Source organism: Pipistrellus kuhlii, unplaced genomic scaffold (genome assembly GCF_014108245.1).
Source record: "Pipistrellus kuhlii isolate mPipKuh1 unplaced genomic scaffold, mPipKuh1.p scaffold_m20_p_27, whole genome shotgun sequence".
In the NCBI taxonomy this organism is placed as follows: domain Eukaryota; kingdom Metazoa; phylum Chordata; class Mammalia; order Chiroptera; family Vespertilionidae; genus Pipistrellus; species Pipistrellus kuhlii.
The window spans coordinates 7,061,280-7,072,793 of NW_023425526.1; the positions used below are offsets into that span (position 1 = coordinate 7,061,280).

Here is an 11,514-nt window from a genome sequence, read left to right on the forward strand (position 1 = left end):
AATTGGCCCATGAGATATACAAATGAATTTTTTGACAATTTTATGTTTTAAACATATATGCAAAAATGTTTAAATAGATTTATGTGTACATATATATATACACACACACACATATTCACTGAGTGGCCAGATTATTATGATCTCTGAACATATAATAATCTGGCCACTCAGTGTCTATCCTATAGAATAAAAGGCTAATATGCAAGTTGTCCCCTTGACCAGGAGTTAAACAGGCCGGCCAACCGCCCATGTCCCTTCCCCCTGGCCAGGTTGGCCGGACCCCACCCATGCACGAATTCATGCCCTGGGCCTCTAATACACACACACACACACACACACACACACACACACAGAGTGGCCAGATTATTATGCTTTCAGAGATCGTTATAATCTGGCCACTCAGTGTATATATACATACACACACACATTCTGTGTAATAAAAGGCTAATATGCAGATTATCCTCGTTTTGAGGAGTCCTGACCATGGGGGTGGCGTGGAGCAAAGGAAAGCCCTGGCCAGCAGCCGGGGCAAAGATGGTCCTGATCAGCTCTGATCACCAGCCAGGCCTAGGGAAGAGGGAGAGGGAACGAGAGAGGAAACACTGATTTATTGTTCCACTTATTCATTCATTCATTGGTCGCTTCTTGTATTTGCCTGACCCCTGACTGGGGATCAAACTCCCATCTTAGCGTACTGGGACAACACTAACCAACTGAGCTGCCTGGCCAGGGTCTTCTAAACTCGGCATCTGGTCCCGTTTTGCAGACTAGTATTTGTTTTCTAACTCTTCTTTTCTTGTGGACTCTCTCACTGTCATGGGTTCGTTTTTAAGTCATTAGAGACTTTAAAAATGATTTCCTCATCTTGCATGGCATATGATAGTGAGTGACACTTTAGTTCTAACATAGTTTAAGTGTTGCTATAAAGTTCATTTTTATACAATCTTTGAGAACCATATCTACATATAAGATCAGTTTTTATTGCTTATTTGTTAACAAGTGTTAAATGTATTTTAATATAATTATGTCTAACCATATTCCATACAGTTAACTTGCCAAAGTCGCAGCCCCCTGACTGATTGGCGATTCCTGAATCCTCGTCCCAAAAGCCTGGGAATAAGCATCTCCTTGGTCTTTCTGGGTCAGAGGTCGTCCAGCCCACCTGCTGTGGTTGATGGGATGAGGGACCGGGGAGTGTCGGGTAGTAAGGTTGACCCATGGATTCTTAGAAGTGAAATGTTGTCAAAAGACAGCTCTCCCTTGCAATTTTTCTTTTACCTTGAAAAAAAAAATTGTTTCTTTTAACACTTGATAGGTTAAAAAATGGTGACATTTCCACGTGTAATTCTGTTATCACGCTGAGGCATTTCCTCTTTTGCAGGCTGACTGCTTTAGCAACCTCTCCTGGCCGGGCTCGAGTTTTCTTTCTAGAGATCCCAGGAAACAGCAGCCTGCCGGATATTCTTCCTCTTTACAGGCTTCCTTGCGATGCTTAATTGATCATAGCAAAGCAGGTGCTGCATTGTAAAGCCTTTAAAACGTGAACACTACAAAATGGAAACCATGAGCATAGCCTAGTATGTAAACGCTGTTTGTGTCTGGTTACATAGACAGTGACTTTTTTATCTTTTCAGCCAAATTCTTTAAATATGCTCTTGATAGTAGTAAAAAGGAAGTGCCAAGTAGAAATGGTTTGTTTAGTTCCAAGCTGTAACCGAGCTGGAATCCACCAGTGACCCAGGGTGCAGTGGGCTGCCCAGGACGTGCTGCTGTGCCCCTGTCAGTAACCCTCCTCTCTCCGCAGGGACTCGACGTGGACGCTGAGAACTGTGCCGTGTGCATTGAGAATTTCAAGGCGAAGGATGTTATCAGAATCCTGCCGTGCAGGTCAGTTCTTTACTGCTGATTCACTCGGTGAACCCGGCTTCCGGCCACGGAGGCTCGGGTCTCTGGCCCCTGAACGCCACTGCCTCTGTCCTGCAGATAAAATGCTTGGCGGAGTCCGGGAGGCCCAGAGACCCTGCTGTGTCTTCATCATGGACTGGCGCTCAGGAGAGGGAGCCGCAGCCTGGCCGGCAGGCCCTGGCCCGGTGTGGGGCGAGGGCATGCGGAGGGGGGGCAGTGCTTTGCTGTTGCTTGCACCCGGTCTTGGGTCCTCCGGGGGTTGCACACAGTTACTCTGCGTACATCACGCTGGATTGCTTTTAGCAACAAAGTTGTTTCCTCTTTAATGATGGGATATTTGATACTTCTTTTTAAAAATTGCTTTGTTAGCAAAAGGTCGTGCAAAATTTATATGTTCAAGTGTGACCAGTTTTAATTATAGCTCACATCTATTATTATAGAAGCAAGTCAGGAGTTCATACAGGTGGGGCCAAAGTAGGCTTACAGTGTGAGTACGAGAAACAGAGTTTATTCTTGTTGTTATTTATTACTTATTGAAGCATTTCCCATGATGAACTGTAGCCCATCATACTTATGCCCCACCCTGTATATAATTACATTTGCTTTATGTTTGCAAAGTATTTTAATATATAAACAAGTATTTTTATCATACATTAAGTTCTCAATAATTGTAGAGGAAATGAATAACTATTCAGAATAACAAAATAAAAGTTTCCTCAATAAAGATGTATAACTTAAGTCTATAGGCATTTACAGGGGGTTGGTGGGATGGGTACTTAATGAATTGAAGTCAGTATTATATGTTGCCTCTAGAAAATTTAAAATAAATTGTAAATATATTTGTATTGATTTCAGAGAGAAAGGGAGAGGGAAAGAGAGAAACATCAATGATGAGACAGAGTCAGTGGTTGGCTGCCTCCTGCACGCCCTTGACCAAAATCGGACAAGGGACCCTGCAGTCCACAGGCGGTGCTCTCTCCCCTGAGCCACACTGGCTAGGGCTGGAAAGCTGTTACAATAGAAAGGTGTTTAACTGCAGGCTGAGAAGCCAGCGGGCGGGGCTCCTCCTGACCCACCAGAAACGCGTGGCGGGCACCGTCTCCCGTCTCTTCCTCAGGTTCTTGGGGTTTTGGCTTTTTCCTCCATTTTCTCTGGTGCTCTATTGAATGGCTTTTCCTATATATTTTTTAAGTTTTTGTAAAAATAATTCCTATGGGTGAGTCAGTTTCAAATTGAGGATGGAAAGGTCAGGAGGGAGGCTAGCCTGGAGGGTGTGCCCAGCTCCTGTCGGTGTGCCCGCTGTGCTGCAGGCCACACGTGTGGCTCCTGGCGGGGCGGGGCGGAGGCACAGGGCGGGGCATGGCATGGTGTTTGGGCCCAGCCTGCTGGTCCGACGCTGTACTCTTACCTCCTCGCCTTCGCACATGAGCGCCACTGAGACAAGTCAGCAAAGAAAAAATGTGCTGCGATTTATTTTATTCTGAAAGTGACGTGTTTGTTACAGAAAATGTTTTTTAAGCCTGCAACCAAGGATGATTTGTTAATATTTTGCTGTATTTCCATTTGAGTCATTTATAGACAGACATAAGATGCTATCAGTTTGGTATTAGTTTACTGTTGGTTTACTTATGCCACGTTTGTTTCCAAAGGGCTTCAAAAACACACAAAAATACAACCTAGCATAATGTGAAAGGAAACCATGATATTTTTTGTGGCATAAAAAGGAAAATTCTCTGTAAGATTCTGTTTAACATGGAAAATAGACTAGGTAAGAACTTAGGGAAATTGAATAAACTAGAGTGTTGTTTGCATTATTTTAAAAATATTTTTTTATTGATCTCAGAGAGGAAGGGACAGGGAGGGAGAAAGATCAATGATGAGAATGAATCATCGATCGGCTGCCTCCTGCACGCCCCCTACTGGGATTGAGCTCCAATCCAGGCATGTGCCCTGACCGGGGATTGAATCGTGACCTGGTTCGCAGGTCAGTGCTCAGCCACTGAGCCATGCTGGTTGGGTGGGATGCCATTTAATTGTAATGAGAAGATAAGTTGTTAGAATGTGTTGTTTCCTTGATAAGATGTAAGCGTTGCTTGTAAAACATTAACACGCCTTACTTTTTCAGGCATATTTTTCATAGAGTGTGCATCGACCCATGGCTTTCTGACCACCACACGTGTCCAATGTGTAAGCTCGATGTCATCAAAGCCCTGGGATACTGGGTTCGTGCCTTTCGTTTCTATTCAGTCTCTGCCCCGCGCTTCCTGAGGGATGCCTGTCATTACTGACAGTCTCCTTCTCGTTAAGAATGAATTCTTAGGCTATCCCGAAGAAAAGGAGGGGCCGAAGTTCGTGATGGTACAATAGCTGTTCCTCAGAGGGTGCGGGAGCGTGTGTTTGGGGAATGCGCTGCGGGTGCCTGTGTGGCCGTCCCTGGGGCACGGCCAAGGCTTCCGGGAGGAACCAGACACGGGCTCAGGCGCCCGTCCCGGGAGGAAGCCAGGGCCAGAGCCTCCTGAGCCGTTCTCCGAGTCCTGTTCCGAGGCTCCCACGCTGGCTGCTGCCTCGGCGGGTCCCAGAGGACCAGGGCCTTCTGAGAGCAGCCGCAGGCCGAGGCAGCAGAGTGGCCTGCGGCTCCTGGGCTGGGCGCTGCCGTCTGTCCGCTCACAGGGCTCAGGCTGGGGAGAGGCTGCCCGGGGAGCCAGCTGTCAGGCTTCCTCAGGGCCGGGCCGCGCTCTTCACTGCCGTCCTCCCCAGCGGGGGCAAACAGAGGGAAGGAAACAGCTTCTCTGGCTTGTCTATTGCTTATTGTTTTCAGAGTCTTTATAGAATCAAAGCAGTGTTTCCAAATATTCTTGATTTGACAGTCATTAGTTTTGAGATAAAGAATTTTGAAAGAAATAGTATAAAATGTTTTTTCTTCATGCTAAACATATTTTTAGAGTTGGGTTTCTTTGCCAACTTTTTATTTTCCAAGTAACATAAACAAAAACCTGATGCCTATTATTTAAAGTAATTTTGTAAGATAAAAAGATATTTTAACATCCAAAATGCAAAATGAACAAACAGGAGACGCCTGACAGAGACTGAGCCTCTCGATGAACACAGAGCTTTAGAGAAACTCACGTTGCTGCGGGGACCGGCCCTGCCCGCGGTGTCGGGCGGCCGAGCGGACCTGCGGCTCTTCTTACCCCCCAGGCGGTCAGCATTCCAGGCAGCCTGGCCTCGTCTCCAGCCCTGGCCCGGTCCCTGACATCGCTCATGGTGGCGGCTAACGGCGCGGCCTCTGTCAGCGTCAGCCCGGGTGCCGCCTTCCCAGGAGCCGCCCTCTGCCTGCGGGAGGCAGAGCGGCCTCCCTTCCCCACATGCACTCTGCCGCTCAGGTCAAGTAACTTCCCTGCTTTCATTTCTAAAACTCGGTGTAAAAGGGATTTCACTGGCAATTAGTATTGAGACTTTATTTTATTATTATTACTTTTTAAAATATATTTTTATTGATTTCAGAGAGGAAGGGTGAGGGAGGGAGAGAGAGAAACATCAATGATGAGAGAGAATCATCGACTGACCAGCTGCCTCCTGCAGGCCCCACACTGGGGATCGAGCCCCCAACCCAGGCCTGTGCCCTTGACCGGAATCAAACCCGGGACCCTTCAGTCCGCAGGCAGATGCTCCATCCACTGAGCCAGACCAGCGAGGACAGTATTGAGACTTTAATCCTCATGTGTTTTGGTTTTGGAAATTTGTAAATTAAAAGACAAGATTCTTCATTTTACATCAGGTTGGGTTGCTTTCTTAGAATGCTGATGTCAGAAAGCTCCACTCTGTGTCCCAGGAAGCTCACTTCTTTTGGAAGAACAGCGGCCTGTGGTAACTTAAATCAATGCAAGTCCTTAACTTGTCTTGCCTTTAACTTTTCAAACCTTTTGACAAGTGTGCCATTTCCCTCGGCCCTCGGTAGTGGGGCCAGGACACGCTCCCATGTGGCAGCTGTAACTAGCTGTGCCCCAGGCGCAGCAGCGGTAGCCAGTGCTAGCTGTGCCCAAGGGTGCCCGCGGCCTAGCGCAGCCCCTGGCCGGCAGGCAGACCCTGGGCCTCAGGTCGGCAGCCGGCAGCTCTGTGCCCACGGCCTCGGCAGCCGCTGGGCAGCGGTGTAGGCGGGACTCACCTGGGCCTGGGCACAGGGATGGTAAAGAGGACACAGCCGGCTCGCCCCGGCATCTGCTCCAGGGGCAGGAAAGCGTGTAATAAGCTTCACTTCCTGCAACAACAATAAAAAGGCGGCGTTGTTGGTATCAGGGGGAATAGTGGTTAGAATGCCAGATCTTGGGAAGCTGCTTTTTGGGAGTAATTCACTGATGATGCTAGATAAAGTAGATATCGTGTGCTTTTTGCTACATTCTGTGTATAAGTAAACATTTATGAACAAAATACGATAAGTGTGTGACAAAAGTGATGAATACACTGTGATCGGTGGACTTAGAAAGCGTTCCCTTTGTTCTGCGCAGGGCGAGCCGGAGGACGCCCCGGAGGCGCCCACCGCAGAGGCAGCCCCTGGCGGTGCCGTGGCTGCAGGTGTGAGTGTCACTGTGGGCGCCGAAGACCGGAGTGCAGGCTGCCCGGCGCCCTCCGCCCGGGACCCCGCGCCGCCCTGCAGGGGGCGCCCCAAGGACGACGCGGGGGAAAGCACAGCCCTGCTCGGTGAGTAATCGCTGGTAGCCCCCAGGCTGACGTGGGCGCTGAGAAAGAAACAGCATGAAGTGCAGAAAAGCTAAAGGAAAAGTGAAAACCATCACCTCACACCTGGAATACGGTGTTAACATTTTGACAAATATATTTTCAAAGGTTTTTTGTGTGTTTGGTGATGGGGAGAATGTCATTCATGTGCTACTAGGTAAGCTGTTTTTTTCTCTGAGTGTCTGACTGTGTTTCTGTATGCGTAGATATATAATTTGTACAGATGCATAGTCCTGCATTTTGGATTTACTTGAGTAATTTTTCAAGTCACACCCTGAGTGTGGCTTTTGTCAGTATGTAACATCTCCATACCACTTGTCTAATTTGTGTTCTGTCATTCTGATTGATAGAGTGAATTGCATTTCTTTGAAGATTTTTTTAAATTGATTTTTAGGGAGAGAGGAGGGGAAGAGAGAGAAACATCAGGGTGAGAGCAAAATATTGATTGGCTGCCTCCTGCCTAGGATCGAACTAGCAACTTTCAGTGCCCGGACAGCACCCTGCCCGCTGAGCCACACCGTCCAGGGCTGACATGCATTTTTTTATTATTCATGAGGTTACCTTCTTTTCATATTTGTCAGTCATCTGTTCCTTTTATGAATTGTCCCTTTCATTCTTAGCTTATTTTTCCGTAGAGAAACGAGTCTTTCATACTTTGCACTTTGGCTGTGGGGGCTGCTTCGGGGGCTTGATCTGTTGGGGACATTCTTCTAAGCAGCCGTGCCTCCTTTCCGGCAGCCCCTCACCCGCGCTCCCGCCTAGGCACGCAGTGTCTGCGCTGCTGCCCCCCGGCGGGCGGCGTCTGCGGAGGACCAGCCGCTCCCTAACCCCGGCCCCTGAGGTACTGGGCGGCACTTACCCCGACCCCAGTTCTCTTCATGCTCGTTCCTGTGTGCAGTAGTGTGTCAGCATCCTTCCCAGCCGCCCTCTGAAAACGAAGGTGGTTTCAAACACAGAGAAATAGAGGTGTGGAAGAAGCTGGTGACAGGAAACCACGGCCCCCCCGGAAGTCCTTTCCTGCTGGCTGTGCTCGTCCTGGCGGCCTGCGCAGCGCCCCTGCAGGGAGTCGGAGCGCCTGTCCTGTGTGCGGGGGCGCTCTGCGCAGGCACCGTGTGCTGCAGTGTTTACTGCAGGGTGTGAGCACCGGGCCTGTGAAATGGGGCGATGGCATGTAGTGTCCACCTCGCCGGTCACCGTATTGCCCAGCAGGCGCTGGGCTCCACGGGAGCCACTGACTGACTTAGGAAGCAGGCAGCAGCTCAGGCTGCACCGGCCTGCAGCCCGCTGACCGCTGGCCCGGAGGCCTTTGTGGGGGAAGGCGTGGAGAGACTTCCAGTCTGGAATGGCTTCCATTTGTTTGCATTAGTCTCTAGGTGAGGAACTGCTTCTAATCGGGTCCAGGCGTGCGGTGACTGACGCTGGCTTTGTGTGTTGCAGAGACGGCAGGAGCGACACTCCGGGTGGAGGACCCGTCTCCTCACTCGGCCTCTGACAGCGCCCGCCGGGTGGAGCTCTGAACTGAAGGACATTCTATTTTTTTTACTTTAGCACATAGTTTATATATTTGAAAATAATGTGCCTTTTGATGAATTATTTTACCTTTCATGGTCTGTTTGATATACAAAGGGCTAAATATTTTATTCTTAAAGAGACTTTTGATTGCTGTTCATATATTTATCTACTGGAGTATATCATTACAGTGAATACATGTTTCAGACTGTGTATGAGGAGGAGGCAGGAAGACACGCTGGTGTCAGTGTTCCTGAATGGTCGGCGAGGCTCATTCCGTCTCGAAGGGCGGTTACAGACTCGGCACGCTGAATTTAGACGAGTTGGAGTGGGTTGTGTAATTAAGTCCCATAAATCTCCATGTCGGTGTCCCTGGAGAAAGGCGTTTTCAGAACGTCATTTGTGTAAATGAGATGAGAGGAATCTACACCTTGGCATTACACAGAGATTGCCCTTTTTCAGTGTTGTGTTACCCAATTTCTTGTGACGCTTCGATGGGAGGTTTGCTCATTTTTTTTCAACAATTAAAAATGCTCAGAATCTGTATTTCTGTGAATACTGGGTTCCCCATTGCCTATGTGGAAAAGCGATTAGTCAGTGACCAGTTTTCTCTGTAAAGGATGAATACAATGTATTGGTTCCAACACAATCTGATATTTAAAACTGTAAGGGTGAAAGGGAGAAGTTTTTATTGTTGTAACAAAGTAAACAGTGAGTTTCCTGATTAATTTTAAAGCAGACTAATAACCATGCCTTTGTTGAATCAACTACCCTTTTTGCTTTGTTTGCTGTTCTGGCTTGTAGGTGAAAGGAGCAGCAAATAAAAAGCATTTGGAGACTTAAGTTTCAGAAAGTGGTTAAATACACACACCCTGCTCTTCTGTCACTGGTTGGAGGTGGAAGTTGAAGATAAGGGAAGAGTTATTTTGTGGGTAAAAAAAAAATGTTTAGTAAGAAAATATATTTTAAAAAATTAAAAGAATTCATTTTTAAATCTATCTAAATCTAAGTTTTATTATGAATGGTAAATAGTAACTATGAGTGGTAAATAGTTTCTTCAAACTATTTACCACTCATAGTGAATTGAAGCACTTGGTGAGTGAACAGTTTTACTAAAGTAAACGTTGGCCAGATCCAGCTTAAGAAGCTACTGAATAGAAAACTTGTCTCATTTGAGCTCTCATTCAAACAGACAGCCTCAAAGTGAGTGTCTGTGAGAGTCATTGTCTTCAAGCTCTCCTTCTCTGGTTCATTGTGATCAGGGAAGTCTGCCCTGGATCCCATACCAAGTGGACGGGTTGTTTCCTCGTGTTTGAAGGAGCTTTCTAGAACCCTGGTGGGGTGGTTCCGTTGGTTGAGCATGGTCCCATGCACCAAAGGGTCACTGGTTCAGTTTCTGGTCAGGCACCTTCCCAGGATGCAGGCTTGACCCTGCTCCTCGGTGAGGTGCGTGCAGGAGGAAGCTGATCGATGTTTCACTCTCCCATCAATGGTTCTCTCCCTCTCCCTTTCTCTCTAAAAATCATTTTTAGATTTTTTAAAAAAAGAAACAGCCCTGACTGGTTTGACTCAGTGGATAGAGCATTAGCCTGCGGACTGAAGGGCCCCAGGTTTGATTCCGGTCAAGCGCCTGTGACTTGATTGCAGGCACATCCCCAGTTCCTAACTCTATCCCTCTCCCTTCCCCTCTGTATAAAGTCAATAAAATGTATTTTAAAAAAGAATGATTTAACAATGTTTCCCAGTAGTCAGTGAGGCTGACTTTTAAAAGAACACTGATTTCATCATCAGGTGTCAGGTACAACTTTCCTTAATTCAAGTTTGAATTAAATTATAAACAAGGGATTGTGAGAACTGTAGTCTCATTTCTTTAATCGCAGGAAAAAAGATGCACTCTACTTCAAAAGGAAACAGGGCCCTTTGGTAGGCGATTTAATAAATATGAAGAGTCGGAAACTACCAGAATTTTGGCTGAAACGTCGAGATGATAGACTAGCCGTGGCCAGCCAGCCAGTTGGTTGGAGCGCAGACCAGATGCCCAAAGGTTGTGGATTCACTTCCCCGGGGTGGGGCCTCGATGTTTCTCTAAAAACCAGTGCAAACATGTCCTGGTGTGGGTTGCAGGGCGCTGGGACATGGCTGTCCCTGGAGAAAGGGTGCCCTAGATCAGGTGGGTGGTGGTCATGTCAGCGGCGTCTGCAAACAATGTCAAGTGTTACCTTTGACCTTCCAGGAGCAGTGGGGGAGGCGGCCGGCCCCGAGCTGCATGGAGCGGGAGGCCCGGCAGGTGAGGCTCTTCAGGGGGCGCGGGGCGCGGGCCTGGGGCGAGCACCCGGTCCCTGAGGAGTGATGACAGGAAAGGCCGAATTGCAGTGCCACCGGCAGTTTGCTCTCTGCGGCCACGATGACAAAACCGCTGAAGCGAACACAGTCTGACCTCAGTAACGGACGCAGCCCCGGGCCTGGCGGCTCCAGGTTGAAATGACTCCGGACGGCGCTGGCCCCAAATGAGGCCCCCGTACCTCTGCTCACGCTGTGCCCGCTGGTGGAGACCTGGGCGGGGAGAGCCGCCTTCGGCCGGTGTCCCTGCGCGGTGCTGGGGGCGGGGGGCTGAAGCACCCTGGTCCTCGCTAAGACAGCCAGTTAGGAACCACCTCCCCCTCCTACTGAGTTTCCGAACTTCTAAAAACAAGGATTTCATTTTCGAAAACACTGATGTGTATTGTAAAAGTGAAATTTCTTCAATGTCATCATTCAGCTGAAATGGACTATTCTATCGAGCAGGAAGCTGTAGTTGAGAATGGCATTTGCATTCATTAAAAATTAATGGAGGCGAGAGCCAGCCGGTGGCGGGCTGAGCTGCAGCCTGTGCAGGGGCCTGAGGCCGGGCGCCTGCTCAGCGAGGGCAGTGCCAGCGGCCCCAGCCGTGGGGCTGCTTCCAGAGCATCTGGTTGGCTCCTGAGAACAGCAGTAACTGCAGACAGACCAGACGGAAAGTGAAATCAGCCAAGTTCCCAGGTCTTAAACTTGAATGGATATGTAAAAAGTTCTTCCATGCATTGGTTTCCAGACCCTTAAAATGTGATCTTAAAAGAATATCACTCAAAATACTACTTAAAAGACAGAGTGGGTAAAAAAATGGATTTACAGTTGTTCGCATGGAAGTAATACAGCAACAATACAAGAATAAACTGTTTTGCCCCACCCTGTAGCTATGCGACCCTCCCTCCCCACCGGAAGGTCATCCCAGAATGCAGAGCAGTGCATGGTGCTTAGAATCCCGTGTGTGTGTGTGTGTGTGTGTGTGTGTGTGTGTGTGTGCTCTGAGATCAGTGAGGGTACCATTTCTTACTTAGTCGTTGCTTC

General features: G+C 48.3%; 1 protein-coding gene and 1 non-coding gene across 3 annotated transcripts in view; both read left to right on the top strand.

Moving 5' to 3' along the window:
- RNF149 (ring finger protein 149) overlaps positions 1-11,514 on the top strand; it is a 33,971-nt gene that overhangs the window by 20,273 nt on the left and 2,184 nt on the right. The window contains exons 4-7 of one of the 2 annotated variants that reach the window (XM_045587296.1): positions 1,805-1,887; positions 4,031-4,127; positions 6,411-6,603; positions 10,382-10,435. In XM_045587296.1, the coding sequence (XP_045443252.1) occupies positions 1,805-1,887; positions 4,031-4,127; positions 6,411-6,603; positions 10,382-10,435 (427 nt within the window). Of the gene's footprint in view, positions 1-1,804; positions 1,888-4,030; positions 4,128-6,410; positions 6,604-8,076; positions 8,989-10,381; positions 10,436-11,514 lie in introns of those variants that run through there. The other variant, XM_045587295.1, reaches the window with a different exon arrangement.
- LOC118728014 lies at positions 10,487-10,591 on the top strand. The gene has a single exon (XR_004990753.1). It is a non-coding gene; the product is annotated as a small nucleolar RNA SNORD89 (small nucleolar RNA).